The following is a 15,801-nucleotide window of genomic DNA, read 5'->3' as shown; positions in this document are numbered from 1 at the left end:
GAATATTTGGCAATTGCACATGTAAGTAAGTGCTAAAAGTTGTTATGTTAAATGCTACTACTGCTCAACTAGCTCACGATAGCAGTCACCCTAGATACAACATGTTAGGGTTTAATAAATTAATCACTCAAGTAGACAACATTGTGTCACCCATGACAGCTACATACGCTGGCAGGATTTCTTTGCTCAGTCGACATGTGATGCAATCGGTTTGTAAACATGCTCTCCAAAACCACCCAGATTATGCCAGTTTGGAAAGTAAATGTAGCCTAACCTCCTGTCAGTAGAGAGGGTTCTTAAAGGATAACTTCTGCCAATTTCAACATGCAGTTATAATGCTCAAACTATCCTTGACTTGTCAGTACCTGAGAATATTTGGTTTTCTTCTTCACCCTTTTCCAAGATCCTGGTCATTGTAATGGGGCAGAGTTTGTTTACATTAAAAAAAAACATTTTGATTTATTCCCAATAACACCCAAAAGGTTATGCAACATCAGCAGAGAACTAGCAGACAGCGATACCTTTTGGGATAATATTTGCAGAGGGCATATTTTAAAAAGTTTTTTAATGTAAACAAAGTCTGCCCCCATTAGAATAACTCAGATCTCGGAAAGGGCTGAGCCGAAAAATGCAGCATCACCGGTGGGTACTGACAAGTCAAAGGTAGCTGCATGAGCAATACAATAGCATAATGAAATTGGCTAAAGTTCTCCTTTAAAAGTGACAACCACAAGAGGAGGGTAAACACTGCAGAGTAGTGAGTGAGCAGAGTGAGCGATATTGGGCAGGAGGATGAATTCTCACTTTAAATCTCATCAATTTGCACTTGCAAAAACACAACAATGTTCTGCAATAACTTCCGGATCCTAAAATGAATAACAACTTTCCGGTCCAATCAAGACACTAGTCCCAAGTTCAGGTTGTGAGGGCAGGAAAGCAAGACAGTAGTATTACTGATGAGACTGAATTCAATACCTTGATTATGCACCCAAACACAATTCTGTTATTCTGTTTACGACCTGCCATTCAGCCTTCATCCAACTATTCATATTCTTTCCTGACAGCAAAGTAGCACAGCCCAGATGGCAGGAAAAAGCAGATGATTTGTGAAAATAAATCATTTGCTGGCTGATTGACAGCACGGGTCTCTGACCAGCAGTCTCTGACAGTCTCTGACCAAGCATCTAAATTACATGAGGACATTTTGAAGAGGGAAAGAGGAGATTTCTGTCTGTGCGAGGGCCTGACATCCGAACTCTCACTACAGGAGGTCGAGCGTAATTGGACAGACTGTCTGGCAAAACAGTGTAAATATCGCGACTCTTGGGGAATCAATGTCTAGTTGACTTTACTGCTTGATATTCAGCACCAGATACACATATCCAGCCCCATTAAACAGCAACTTTTATCCCACAGAACACTACACTCAGGCACTGCTTAGCCACCCACCCGTGGGCCACGGGAGAAAAAAACGTAAAGAAAGCTTATTGCCTGTATGACCACTGGTCAAAGCAGAACTCTTGAAAACGTTTCCATGCCTGAAATTACATAACAAACCTGCTTTCAGGCACCATGTCTGTAATCCTTCAGCCCAGTACTGCTGTTTGAATCTACCCAACCAAAATCATGGCAGCAATATGTTTCAAATTCAGATCGTGAGCAGTTATTTCTCAATCTTCCGGCTGTGCTTTGTCTGTACCCAAACACACACACAACCTTTATGATACTGTTTGTCTTGTGAATCTGACCATTACTTGCTTCAGCCAGCTGGTTATTATAACAAGAGGTTATTTTGGGAAATTACAATATTTCGATTCAATTCATGGTTTGATGCCATGTGCCTCGCATAGCTCAACTCTAAAAAACGAACAAGTGTTTGTTTCTTACGCCATGCTCCTACCCTATGTATATGCACTATAGGAAATCAATGACTAGTTCCAACAAGACACAGTTTTTTACAGTTTTTGAGTAGGTCTATGCTACTAGCTTTGTAAGGCATGGCATAGGAGGCTGGTGACAAAGTAAACAAGAGCAGGTCAAGGGACGTTTGATACATACTTGAGCAAAGCTGCCTCCTCCTCTCTCTGTCTCTTGGCCTCTTCCTCTTGTTTCTTCTTCTCCTCTTCCTCCTGCTGCCGTTTCTCCTCCTCTTCCTTCTTCTTCTGTTCCTCCTCAGCTTTCAGCTTCTCCTCCTCTTTCTTCTTGCGCTCCTTCTCTTCCTTCTTCCTCTTCTCATCTTCCAACCTTCTCTTCTTCTCCTCAGCTGCTGCTTTGCCTCCATCCTTCTTTCCACCCTTCTGCTCATCCTTTCCTCCTTTGTCCCTGGAAGAGGTGGGTCGCCGGTCGTTCTCCCTCTCTTTCTCCTTTTCCTTGTTAGAGTTCCCCGGCTCCTTGTCTTCCATGTTCACGGGCTTCTTGCGTTCAGCAGGCATTCTGGAAGAAAAACAAGTCACACGGTTACAACACATAAACTAGCATTTCCCTTGAGAACACCCTTCACCATTGCCTTGATCCTGACATGCTATAAGAATGATAGCCAGACATCTGTGTTGCTTAGCATCTACTGAAAACTCATTCAAATCTTAGCCGTAAACAGATATTTCCAAACCAACGCTTTAGGTGGTACACACAGTAGTTCAAGCCATGAACGGACTGTCAACTTGGACTCAATGTCCATGTGATAAAAGAAAATCTATCTAAACTGTTTCACTTCACGTAGGCCGTTGAAAACCAACTGTTTCATACAGCTGTCAAATGGGTGGATGAGAGATCTGCCGTTATGACAGGAAGCTCGTGAGAAATTTGAGTTGCCAAACATTCTAGCAGAGGTTCTATGGATTTGGCCAGTGCAAGGCAAGCAACCTCAGCTGATTCCCAGACTGGGGCTCCCATCTCATTACACTCCCATTTCATCTCGCTCCCACTAGCCAGACTAGCGGTACCACCGCCATATTACGGAGCCAGTTATCTTGTTGATGTTAGTTTTTTGTTACGTACAAGTGTATTTCACATATAATTAGCGCCAGATTGTTTCAAATACACCTACAATATGATCATTAGGCTATGAATTGACTTTGTCGTTACGTTTCAAATGTAAGTGGTGGATACATCCTCTTTCCGTTTCCGGTCAGTAAACGTCACACCACAGATACCAGAGATTTTGATAGGAAGGTATCTGAACTGTCTCTGCAGATACTCCAGAGTTCGCCATGCCTCTGGTTTGGTGGTACGATGTAGTAGTAGTAACTGTAGTTGTTGTATTTATGGTCATGTTAACCTTTTATTGACCACTGCACTTTATGTCTGTCCTGTGGTAGCCTATCTTTTGTTGCTGTCTATATGTGCTTATGACTTGCTGCACACCTAATCGCCCCTTCTGGGGACAATAAAGTTGAAAAGTTGAAGTTGAAGTTGTAGGCCTAGTAATCAGGGATGGGCAAAGATACATCTAAAAGTATTTCCAAATTCAATGCGAAGTAGGCCTACCCAGCATTAAAACAACCTATAAGTACACAACATTAACTGTGTAGTCATGAAACCGCTAGAAAAATTTCCAAGTAATTATGAAACGGTTAGAAATAAGATACAAGATGCACGGCAGTAACTGTATCTTGTAGATTATTTCTAACAGTTACAGTGCTGGGTATTTTGCATTAGGCCTAGTGTTTTGAAATACTTTTATCTGTATCTTTGCCCATCCCTGGTAACAATAATATCAACACATAATAGGACTAATAATGATCAAAACCCTTTCCTATAATATTTATACTATTATGTTACTGATCACCTAATCTTTCTAGCATTACATTTGTCTGCATGTTTTTTTTTTTTTTTTTTTTTTACATTATATGCATTGTATTTAAGAAACGGCAGAAAAGGCAGGCCTGCAAATAGGCCGTCTATCCTATTCCTACCTAGGTCAGTCAGTATCTTGACTAAGGTAGCAATAGGCTACTGCAATATCATATCTGGACACATAGTTTTAGTGCAGAACATTGTTAAACCATATGTAGAGTACAGTGCAGTCATTGTATTGATCTCCATAGGGGAATCAAAGTTAATAATGTTTAATATTACTATATTAAAATCCACTATATTAACACACAGCAGTTAAATTAATTACAGTAGAAAAGCATCAACCTAATGAGTCTTTAGACTTGACTGCTCAGCGATTAATGTCACATCTATCTTAGACAGATTTTAGAGTGTTATAAACCAGGATGTTTGGGACACCAAATGAGGAGAGCGGGCAACACGGAGATGATTTATATGCACTTTTATTTGTAGTAGACTTATTTACAATGCTGTACATCTTACAGAAAAAAACAGACAAATAAGCAGCCCCTTCCTCTGACACAGGCAGCAGTCAGGAGGGAGAGGGGAGGATGGAGGGATGGGGAAGGAGGGAGGATGACGGTGTAGAGGAGTGGTCGCTCTACCCAGCACACTGCCTGACGGCTTCGGAGTGGTCGCTCAACCCAGCACACTGCCGTAGGTATCTTGAGGTGGTCATCTCTCCATAAGACGCCCAGAGTTTCTCCAGCTTTGCCTGTTTAGAGCTGTCCTGCTTGCTTGTTAGCCGCCCGATGGCCCGCTGGTGGAGAAGGCGGACCTGCAGAGGCAGGAGACTGCTCTCTTTGTGTAGGATTCCAACCAGAAGATAAAGGTTTGGTTTGTCTTTCACCTGGAGGTTAATGCGCTTGTGCCAACCCTCCACATCATTGTTTGTACGGACGGTCCTCTGGAAGGTTGACCAGGCCGAGGGAGGATGGGCAGCATTCTTCACCCAGGTGTCCTCCAGGTATTCCAGGAGTTCTTCTATATCCTCGGATCTGGTGTTCACTGGGCGGCGCCGCCTGAGCTCTTCAAAGGCTGTTGCTATGTGCTCGGCTGGGAGGTTGGGGAGGGCCATCAGCTCCTTCAGGTACTGCCTGACAGCTGGTTGTTTCATATAGGCGCGTCTCAGACCAAGCCGTGCGATCTAAAAAACATAAAGCAGCACATATTTAGTTAGTATGTTTAGGTAGGTGTTTGGCAGCTAACATAAACACGCAAATGTAGTAATAACAATGCTGTGACCACATCTTACCTTTCGGTACACGGTTTGCGCCCAGTGAAACCAGCAACCGAAGATCTCGATGCCTGGGAACACCTCTGGCAATGCACTCCACACTGCTTGCTCAAAGTCCAAAACTGCTTCTTCCACCCGCGGGCTTCTGGGCAGCATGTCCCGGACGGCGTTGAATACAGCCGTGTAGTCCTCGGTTTTTCTTCTTGACATCATGACGTAGCAGAGTGGCACCTGCTTCATGCTGTCCCCCGAGTGGATAAAGCTGTGTATCGTAAACAGCTGTTTGAAGGGGTCGCGAGCCGTCTTGAACGTCCCATCCATGTACCATGTGAGGGCGTCCGAGAGTACCGTCAGCTGATGGTCGGTGGCAAAGATGAGGTGTCTACGCCCCTCAAGCTGGATGTCTCGCCTGAGAAAACCATTGGGGATGTGCCCCATATCCAACTGCAAGTACAGGGAAAGAATGTTGGTGTGAATGCAGTCATTTACCTAAAGGTTAATTACATGGAAAGTATGGGAAAACATGAAGGTACAAGGCAGGACAGCATGACGACAACAGCAACAACAAAACATTGTAAAACTTTCTTACCTGAAATGCAAGATCAGCTGGATGCTTTGGCCTTAGTGTAGCTCTTGCCCGGTTCGCAGCACGAGCTAGTGAGTCACGGCAAACATCGGGCAGTGGCTCATCTTTATTAAGGAGGTCCAGGGCCTCCTCCGCCAGCTTTCCGGCACCCTTAACAAAATCAGTCATTGCAGCCTCCTTTACCTGTGAAGAAGAAATAACATTACTATGTGGACAAATACTATTTGATTCCAATTTTTGAAGTTGTACACAAGCTATCAGTAAAATTTTATGCAAACATGAAGGCTTACCAAAGCTCTGGCTTTTGCAGTGGCCACCTTTTCTGGGTTGCTGGGGTGATTGTGGTCTTGGGTCCCAGGTGTGTAGTCTTCCCCGACCTGCTTCACTGTGGCACGACACTGCAAACTCTTTTTGCTGCACACCCAGGTAATGCAAGCATTGGTTTCTCTCTTCTTGGAGTAGGTGAAGCCGTAGCTGTCTGCAAGTAGGATATCACCGCCTCCTGTGGCTCCACCTGCGATCTGTTCGAACGTGATTGGGCAGTCTGGCAAGATCATCTCCGGAAGCGGAAGCTGCTCATCCTGTGGGTGCCCTCTACGACGAGTGGGTAGCTGTTCCAGTGACCTGGGCACTGTAAAAGACATGTCGGCTTCAGGATGGTTTTCCATCTCTTCCTCAGCTATGCTCGCTGCCTCGTCTTGTTCCTGGACCACCATGGCATAGTTGTGGTCTGGGGCCTCAGGTGTAGAAGCGGATTCGTGAGCTGGCAAATTCCTTCCTCTGCACTGGACACAAAACCATGGCTTTTGGAGCAGAGCACAGGCCCCACACACCAGAGTAATAATGTTCTACGTACATCTGATACTACTGAAAAATCTGCCAGAAGTTTTGTACACACAGAGTAATAATGTTCTACGTACAGTGCCGCCAGGTACTATTGGCACCCTTGAAGTTTAAGTACATTATGGGACATATCTCCAGAAAACAAATAATATGGTCAACCATGATTTTTCTATAGATAGCTTGTGGTTGAAACTAAATATAAAAAATATCAACAGCATTAAATACTAAACTATGAGAGGGAAATAATTGAAGATGGTAAAGTTCCCAGGATCACTGGTATTGGCACCCTTTACTGGATACCATTTTGGAAACCTAATTTGACTCAATTATGGTAAATCGCAAATGGGAATCACTTTTGACTAATTGCTTTTGCCCATAGAACATGAATTAGGCAAGGAATTATGATATTTGTGTTTAAATAGCCACCTGTTACATCTTGTGTGTCTTTCACCAATCTGAAGACAGAGGAGCTGCCTGAGGACACCACAAATACTATTATTTACAAAAACAAGACCTCCAAATAATAAAAGATCATCTCAAAAGACCTTGGTAAACCATTTTCTACACTGTGTTGTGTTATTCAGAAATCTGCCAAACATGGAGCTGTAAAGAACATCCTTGGATGTGGGGGGTAGAGGAAGATATTATGATAAAAGTCTTTGGAAGTCGGTGCAAATAATGAAAAAACACAGGGACTAACATCTACAGACCTGACGGTCAACTTTGAACTGTTCTGGGTAGTTTTTTTCAATAAGCACCCCGTGTTAAACACTACACAAAGTAGTGCCTTTTGGTTGGAGAGCAAGGCAGACCACATTGCTTAATAAAAGTCATAACAGGGAACACCTGACGGCTGTATGAAAAAATACAGGCCTAGCACAGCCCTTTTAAGAATGTTTTAAGGTCAGATGAAGCAATAGCACAGTTTTTCAGTGACTCACACAAACAGCATGTTTGCATACTCTGCAAGAAAGTCTTTAAGGAAAAGGACACCCTACCAAAAAGCAAGCATGGTGTCCGATCCATAATATTATGTCACCCCATTGTTGCATCAGGTATTGGAGGATTTGACCGTATCACAGGTATCATGACAGGCATCATGACATGACAGGTATCATCATTTACAGTAAAATGTGTAACCATGGCAAGAACACTTGGTTTGAGTTGAACATCATGTGCACTCCAGAAAGACAAAAACCCAAAGAACACAACCAAATGCACAGTGGATTGGTTGTAAAAATGAAAACATTGATGAAAACCAAAACCTTCAGATGCTGCCATTGCTGTGTAATAGTGTGCAATTAACCCTTGAAGGAGGGGTGCCAATATTCCTGGACATGCCCTTTTAAATGTTTTTGATTGAAATTACAAAATTGTTTTGTGAGGGTCAAGTTTGCTAATATTGTGTGCTTTTGGCATCAACCATGACTAAGCATAAGCTTAGCCCTAAAAGGTTGCAGGGATGTTTTGATGTTAATGACAGCATGTATGGTAGTCACCCGAAGTCGAGGAATGTATTAAGTCGTAAATGCTTGCAATTACTGTCATCTTTGCATTATTTTTCAAAAGTTTTACTTAATGGTTAAAGAAATGAGTGGCCACAACGCGTGGACCCCCTATATTGACTAGACTAGTCTCCTGGCAAGGGTGGAATTGGAGGGGGTTAAATACTTTATGGTTAAATTATCATATATAGCAGTAGGCCTACTATACTTATATACCTACTATACTATTACACGTGAGGTTGGAAAATGGCATTGGCTTTTGTTTTGGTCGCTTGGTTGCTTTCCGTTTCCGATAATTGTACCCGCTTTCCGTTTCCGTTGCTAACTTTTACTTCTATAAGTCCTATAACTTTCTATAACTGCATGTAGAAGAGAGCGAACAACAAGCGTTAACAATATTGCTAACTTTTACAAGCTTCATTTATTTGACTCCGCCGTCATTTCTTTCTATAACTGCATGTAGAAAAGACTCCGTCATCCGCTTCGTCTTATCCAGTAGTGTTATTCTTACCACTGTATTCTTACCACTGGAGAAAAAAATAAGTGGTGTTAAGAAAAAATACGTGTGTCAATACATAATATGGTGAATACGTGTGATATAATCAGGTGGCAGTGTGTATATATATGATAATACGTGAGATATAATCGGGTGGGGACCGCAAGTCCGGGAGTGATAGAAACACCGGGGACCGCACGTCCGGGAGCGAACTCCGTTGGGAGTCCCAGTCTGAATGCCTTGTCAGACATGCTAGTCAACATGTCCTGTTCGATATTACGAAGAAGTAGCTTGTGTTGATAAAGGTGTTTCGGGTTATTTGGCAAGGTTTGCTAAGCTGAATATAATGTGAAATGCATGGTTCTGCAGGGGCCAATGCAAGCTGTTAACGGTATGTCTTCACCTTCATGTTTTGATGGCACGGAAGCTGAGTGGCATTCAGACTGGGACTCCCAACGGAGTTCGCTCCCGGACGTGCGGTCCCCGGTGTTTCTATCACTCCCGGACTTGCGGTCCCCACCCGATTATATCTCACGTATTATCATATATATACACACTGCCACCTGATTATATCACACGTATTCACCATATTATGTATTGACACACGTATTTTTTCTTAACACCACTTATTTTTTTCTCCAGTGGTAAGAATACAGTGGTAAGAATAACACTACTGGATAAGACGAAGCGGATGACGGAGTCTTTTCTACATGCAGTTATAGAAAGAAATGACGGCGGAGTCAAATAAATGAAGCTTGTAAAAGTTAGCAATATTGTTAACGCTTGTTGTTCGCTCTCTTCTACATGCAGTTATAGAAAGTTATAGGACTTATAGAAGTAAAAGTTAGCAACGGAAACGGAAAGCGGGTACAATTATCGGAAACGGAAAGCAACCAAGCGACCAAAACAAAAGCCAATGCCATTTTCCAACCTCACGTGTAATAGTATAGTAGGTATATAAGTATAGTAGGCCTACTGCTATATATGATAATTTAACCATAAAGTATTTAACCCCCTCCAATTCCACCCTTGCCAGGAGACTAGTCTAGTCAATATAGGGGGTCCACGCGTTGTGGCCACTCATTTCTTTAACCATTAAGTAAAACTTTTGAAAAATAATGCAAAGATGACAGTAATTGCAAGCATTTACGACTTAATACATTCCTCGACTTCGGGTGACTACCATACATGCTGTCATTAACATCAAAACATCCCTGCAACCTTTTAGGGCTAAGCTTATGCTTAGTCATGGTTGATGCCAAAAGCACACAATATTAGCAAACTTGACCCTCACAAAACAATTTTGTAATTTCAATCAAAAACATTTAAAAGGGCATGTCCAGGAATATTGGCACCCCTCCTTCAAGGGTTAATTGCACACTATTACACAGCAATGGCAGCATCTGAAGGTTTTGGTTTTCATCAATGTTTTCATTTTTACAACCAATCCACTGTGCATTTGGTTGTGTTCTTTGGGTTTTTGTCTTTCTGGAGTGCACATGATGTTCAACTCAAACCAAGTGTTCTTGCCATGGTTACACATTTTACTGTAAATGATGATACCTGTCATGTCATGATGCCTGTCATGATACCTGTGATACGGTCAAATCCTCCAATACCTGATGCAACAATGGGGTGACATAATATTATGGATCGGACACCATGCTTGCTTTTTGGTAGGGTGTCCTTTTCCTTAAAGACTTTCTTGCAGAGTATGCAAACATGCTGTTTGTGTGAGTCACTGAAAAACTGTGCTATTGCTTCATCTGACCTTAAAACATTCTTAAAAGGGCTGTGCTAGGCCTGTATTTTTTCATACAGCCGTCAGGTGTTCCCTGTTATGACTTTTATTAAGCAATGTGGTCTGCCTTGCTCTCCAACCAAAAGGCACTACTTTGTGTAGTGTTTAACACGGGGTGCTTATTGAAAAAAACTACCCAGAACAGTTCAAAGTTGACCGTCAGGTCTGTAGATGTTAGTCCCTGTGTTTTTTCATTATTTGCACCGACTTCCAAAGACTTTTATCATAATATCTTCCTCTACCCCCCACATCCAAGGATGTTCTTTACAGCTCCATGTTTGGCAGATTTCTGAATAACACAACACAGTGTAGAAAATGGTTTACCAAGGTCTTTTGAGATGATCTTTTATTATTTGGAGGTCTTGTTTTTGTAAATAATAGTATTTGTGGTGTCCTCAGGCAGCTCCTCTGTCTTCAGATTGGTGAAAGACACACAAGATGTAACAGGTGGCTATTTAAACACAAATATCATAATTCCTTGCCTAATTCATGTTCTATGGGCAAAAGCAATTAGTCAAAAGTGATTCCCATTTGCGATTTACCATAATTGAGTCAAATTAGGTTTCCAAAATGGTATCCAGTAAAGGGTGCCAATACCAGTGATCCTGGGAACTTTACCATCTTCAATTATTTCCCTCTCATAGTTTAGTATTTAATGCTGTTGATATTTTTTATATTTAGTTTCAACCACAAGCTATCTATAGAAAAATCATGGTTGACCATATTATTTGTTTTCTGGAGATATGTCCCATAATGTACTTAAACTTCAAGGGTGCCAATAGTACCTGGCGGCACTGTACGTAGAACATTATTACTCTGTGTGTACAAAACTTCTGGCAGATTTTTCAGTAGTATCAGATGTACGTAGAACATTATTACTCTGGTGTGTGGGGCCTGTGCTCTGCTCCAAAAGCCATGGTTTTGTGTCCAGTGCAGAGGAAGGAATTTGCCAGCTCACGAATCCGCTTCTACACCTGAGGCCCCAGACCACAACTATGCCATGGTGGTCCAGGAACAAGACGAGGCAGCGAGCATAGCTGAGGAAGAGATGGAAAACCATCCTGAAGCCGACATGTCTTTTACAGTGCCCAGGTCACTGGAACAGCTACCCACTCGTCGTAGAGGGCACCCACAGGATGAGCAGCTTCCGCTTCCGGAGATGATCTTGCCAGACTGCCCAATCACGTTCGAACAGATCGCAGGTGGAGCCACAGGAGGCGGTGATATCCTACTTGCAGACAGCTACGGCTTCACCTACTCCAAGAAGAGAGAAACCAATGCTTGCATTACCTGGGTGTGCAGCAAAAAGAGTTTGCAGTGTCGTGCCACAGTGAAGCAGGTCGGGGAAGACTACACACCTGGGACCCAAGACCACAATCACCCCAGCAACCCAGAAAAGGTGGCCACTGCAAAAGCCAGAGCTTTGGTAAGCCTTCATGTTTGCATAAAATTTTACTGATAGCTTGTGTACAACTTCAAAAATTGGAATCAAATAGTATTTGTCCACATAGTAATGTTATTTCTTCTTCACAGGTAAAGGAGGCTGCAATGACTGATTTTGTTAAGGGTGCCGGAAAGCTGGCGGAGGAGGCCCTGGACCTCCTTAATAAAGATGAGCCACTGCCCGATGTTTGCCGTGACTCACTAGCTCGTGCTGCGAACCGGGCAAGAGCTACACTAAGGCCAAAGCATCCAGCTGATCTTGCATTTCAGGTAAGAAAGTTTTACAATGTTTTGTTGTTGCTGTTGTCGTCATGCTGTCCTGCCTTGTACCTTCATGTTTTCCCATACTTTCCATGTAATTAACCTTTAGGTAAATGACTGCATTCACACCAACATTCTTTCCCTGTACTTGCAGTTGGATATGGGGCACATCCCCAATGGTTTTCTCAGGCGAGACATCCAGCTTGAGGGGCGTAGACACCTCATCTTTGCCACCGACCATCAGCTGACGGTACTCTCGGACGCCCTCACATGGTACATGGATGGGACGTTCAAGACGGCTCGCGACCCCTTCAAACAGCTGTTTACGATACACAGCTTTATCCACTCGGGGGACAGCATGAAGCAGGTGCCACTCTGCTACGTCATGATGTCAAGAAGAAAAACCGAGGACTACACGGCTGTATTCAACGCCGTCCGGGACATGCTGCCCAGAAGCCCGCGGGTGGAAGAAGCAGTTTTGGACTTTGAGCAAGCAGTGTGGAGTGCATTGCCAGAGGTGTTCCCAGGCATCGAGATCTTCGGTTGCTGGTTTCACTGGGCGCAAACCGTGTACCGAAAGGTAAGATGTGGTCACAGCATTGTTATTACTACATTTGCGTGTTTATGTTAGCTGCCAAACACCTACCTAAACATACTAACTAAATATGTGCTGCTTTATGTTTTTTAGATCGCACGGCTTGGTCTGAGACGCGCCTATATGAAACAACCAGCTGTCAGGCAGTACCTGAAGGAGCTGATGGCCCTCCCCAACCTCCCAGCCGAGCACATAGCAACAGCCTTTGAAGAGCTCAGGCGGCGCCGCCCAGTGAACACCAGATCCGAGGATATAGAAGAACTCCTGGAATACCTGGAGGACACCTGGGTGAAGAATGCTGCCCATCCTCCCTCGGCCTGGTCAACCTTCCAGAGGACCGTCCGTACAAACAATGATGTGGAGGGTTGGCACAAGCGCATTAACCTCCAGGTGAAAGACAAACCAAACCTTTATCTTCTGGTTGGAATCCTACACAAAGAGAGCAGTCTCCTGCCTCTGCAGGTCCGCCTTCTCCACCAGCGGGCCATCGGGCGGCTAACAAGCAAGCAGGACAGCTCTAAACAGGCAAAGCTGGAGAAACTCTGGGCGTCTTATGGAGAGATGACCACCTCAAGATACCTACGGCAGTGTGCTGGGTTGAGCGACCACTCCGAAGCCGTCAGGCAGTGTGCTGGGTAGAGCGACCACTCCTCTACACCGTCATCCTCCCTCCTTCCCCATCCCTCCATCCTCCCCTCTCCCTCCTGACTGCTGCCTGTGTCAGAGGAAGGGGCTGCTTATTTGTCTGTTTTTTTCTGTAAGATGTACAGCATTGTAAATAAGTCTACTACAAATAAAAGTGCATATAAATCATCTCCGTGTTGCCCGCTCTCCTCATTTGGTGTCCCAAACATCCTGGTTTATAACACTCTAAAATCTGTCTAAGATAGATGTGACATTAATCGCTGAGCAGTCAAGTCTAAAGACTCATTAGGTTGATGCTTTTCTACTGTAATTAATTTAACTGCTGTGTGTTAATATAGTGGATTTTAATATAGTAATATTAAACATTATTAACTTTGATTCCCCTATGGAGATCAATACAATGACTGCACTGTACTCTACATATGGTTTAACAATGTTCTGCACTAAAACTATGTGTCCAGATATGATATTGCAGTAGCCTATTGCTACCTTAGTCAAGATACTGACTGACCTAGGTAGGAATAGGATAGACGGCCTATTTGCAGGCCTGCCTTTTCTGCCGTTTCTTAAATACAATGCATATAATGTAAAAAAAAAAAAAAAAAAAAACATGCAGACAAATGTAATGCTAGAAAGATTAGGTGATCAGTAACATAATAGTATAAATATTATAGGAAAGGGTTTTGATCATTATTAGTCCTATTATGTGTTGATATTATTGTTACCAGGGATGGGCAAAGATACAGATAAAAGTATTTCAAAACACTAGGCCTAATGCAAAATACCCAGCACTGTAACTGTTAGAAATAATCTACAAGATACAGTTACTGCCGTGCATCTTGTATCTTATTTCTAACCGTTTCATAATTACTTGGAAATTTTTCTAGCGGTTTCATGACTACACAGTTAATGTTGTGTACTTATAGGTTGTTTTAATGCTGGGTAGGCCTACTTCGCATTGAATTTGGAAATACTTTTAGATGTATCTTTGCCCATCCCTGATTACTAGGCCTACAACTTCAACTTCAACTTTTCAACTTTATTGTCCCCAGAAGGGGCGATTAGGTGTGCAGCAAGTCATAAGCACATATAGACAGCAACAAAAGATAGGCTACCACAGGACAGACATAAAGTGCAGTGGTCAATAAAAGGTTAACATGACCATAAATACAACAACTACAGTTACTACTACTACATCGTACCACCAAACCAGAGGCATGGCGAACTCTGGAGTATCTGCAGAGACAGTTCAGATACCTTCCTATCAAAATCTCTGGTATCTGTGGTGTGACGTTTACTGACCGGAAACGGAAAGAGGATGTATCCACCACTTACATTTGAAACGTAACGACAAAGTCAATTCATAGCCTAATGATCATATTGTAGGTGTATTTGAAACAATCTGGCGCTAATTATATGTGAAATACACTTGTACGTAACAAAAAACTAACATCAACAAGATAACTGGCTCCGTAATATGGCGGTGGTACCGCTAGTCTGGCTAGTGGGAGCGAGATGAAATGGGAGTGTAATGAGATGGGAGCCCCAGTCTGGGAATCTCTGACAACATCATGCTAGCGAATGCGAGCTAGGCGGCTAATGTTAGCTCTGTAAGTAAGCTCGGTTCATTGGACGTGTGGTTGTAAATGCGTGGTTTTAAACAAGGTATACGCATCATTAAAATTGTCGTGTGAGACAGAAATGTTCATATCAGAATATGTACGGTCAAAACAATGTTTACGAAGAGAGTGCATCCAATGAAAATAAATGCAGGCCGCCTAGCACTAGGGAGATGTCGTAAACAAACAGAAAAACGCCCGAAAACTCTTCGCCTGTTATGTCTTGGTATTCTTTCAATCATTAATATTGCTGGCTATAAAGATTGATTTCGTTTATGATTCAGTACAGTATAAATGTGGCGAGATTACCTTGGTTTTCTCAGCTTCTACATGGAGTTTGTTTGGTGGTTAAAATGTTCTTCCCTGTCGAGCAGGGGAAGGACCTGTAATATAGGTGGACTACTTCGCGCCTGACTGAAATGCAAATGTCATTTCACTTTTTTGCCGTTCAAACAAGTGATTTTTGTTTGCTTGTTTGTGTATTGAAATCTGTTATAAATTAAAATATTCAGGGCTTAATTTGTAACAATTTGTCAAATAAGAAAACTATCAGATGTCTATCACCTCGTATTAACCTGGTTATAACTCATTTCCCCTTTCCAGAAGGGCATTTAACATCTCCACAAAACTGGAGAACTGGTCTGACTTTTGAAAGAAAGAAAGAAAGAAAGAAAGAAAGAAAGAAAGAAAGAAAGAAAGAAAGAAAGAAAGAAAGAAAGAAAGAAAGAAAGAAATACAAAGTGAATTAAAAAAAAATTGATGGGCCAGATTTCTTTGCACTTTCAATAATAATAACAACAACAACAACAACAACAATAATAATAATAATAATAATAATAATAATAATGATAATGATAATAATGATAATAATAATAATGATTTCAATCAGTTTGTGCACAGCACAATTTCTTACACAGACCTAAAGTTTGCATTTGT

At 42.4% G+C, this 15,801-nt stretch overlaps 3 protein-coding genes across 5 annotated transcripts in view; 1 reads left to right on the top strand and 2 right to left on the bottom strand.

Moving 5' to 3' along the window:
• Nucleotides 1-15,241, bottom strand: part of upf2 (UPF2 regulator of nonsense mediated mRNA decay) — a 52,964-nt gene extending 37,723 nt beyond the window's left edge. For 2 of the 3 annotated variants that reach the window (XM_063217260.1, XM_063217262.1), the window contains exons 1-2: nucleotides 2,631-2,769; nucleotides 2,059-2,433 (exon numbers count right to left, since the gene is read on the bottom strand). In XM_063217260.1, coding sequence (XP_063073330.1) covers nucleotides 2,059-2,433; nucleotides 2,631-2,677 — 422 coding nt within the window. In that variant the 5' untranslated portion in view covers nucleotides 2,678-2,769. Of the gene's footprint in view, nucleotides 1-2,058; nucleotides 2,434-2,630; nucleotides 2,770-15,174 lie in introns of those variants that run through there. The other variant, XM_063217263.1, reaches the window with a different exon arrangement.
• On the bottom strand, nucleotides 2,875-8,739 carry LOC134463919 (uncharacterized). Its single transcript, XM_063217259.1, has 4 exons — nucleotides 5,948-8,739; nucleotides 5,661-5,840; nucleotides 5,090-5,515; nucleotides 2,875-4,981 (listed from the first exon to the last, which is right to left on the bottom strand). The coding sequence occupies exons 1-4, from the start codon at nucleotides 6,371-6,373 to the stop codon at nucleotides 4,436-4,438; spliced, it is 1,578 nt and encodes a 525-aa protein (XP_063073329.1). The 5' UTR covers nucleotides 6,374-8,739; the 3' UTR covers nucleotides 2,875-4,435.
• Nucleotides 8,942-14,806, top strand: LOC134463918 (uncharacterized). Its single transcript, XM_063217258.1, has 4 exons — nucleotides 8,942-11,728; nucleotides 11,836-12,015; nucleotides 12,161-12,586; nucleotides 12,695-14,806. The coding sequence occupies exons 1-4, from the start codon at nucleotides 11,303-11,305 to the stop codon at nucleotides 13,238-13,240; spliced, it is 1,578 nt and encodes a 525-aa protein (XP_063073328.1). The 5' UTR covers nucleotides 8,942-11,302; the 3' UTR covers nucleotides 13,241-14,806.
• Nucleotides 15,242-15,801: the final 560 nt, after the last annotated feature.

The sequence above is a fragment of the Engraulis encrasicolus genome, chromosome 15 (genome assembly GCF_034702125.1).
Source record: "Engraulis encrasicolus isolate BLACKSEA-1 chromosome 15, IST_EnEncr_1.0, whole genome shotgun sequence".
In the NCBI taxonomy this organism is placed as follows: Eukaryota; Metazoa; Chordata; class Actinopteri; order Clupeiformes; family Engraulidae; genus Engraulis; species Engraulis encrasicolus.
This window is presented reverse-complemented; position numbering and strand designations above follow the sequence as displayed.

Bases quoted from the DNA above. Each gene is read 5' to 3' on its own strand.
- LOC134463918 (XM_063217258.1), top strand. From the start codon at position 11,303: ATGGTGGTCCAGGAACAAGACGAGGCAGCGAGCATAGCTGAGGAAGAG. The intron at 12,016-12,160 runs GTAAGAAAGTTT...CTGTACTTGCAG, and splicing joins CAGCTGATCTTGCATTTCAG to TTGGATATGGGGCACATCCC. The intron at 12,587-12,694 runs GTAAGATGTGGT...TATGTTTTTTAG, and splicing joins CGCAAACCGTGTACCGAAAG to ATCGCACGGCTTGGTCTGAG.
- LOC134463919 (XM_063217259.1), bottom strand. From the start codon at position 6,373: ATGGTGGTCCAGGAACAAGACGAGGCAGCGAGCATAGCTGAGGAAGAG. The intron at 5,841-5,947 runs GTAAGCCTTCAT...TCTTCTTCACAG, and splicing joins CTGCAAAAGCCAGAGCTTTG to GTAAAGGAGGCTGCAATGAC. The intron at 5,516-5,660 runs GTAAGAAAGTTT...CTGTACTTGCAG, and splicing joins CAGCTGATCTTGCATTTCAG to TTGGATATGGGGCACATCCC.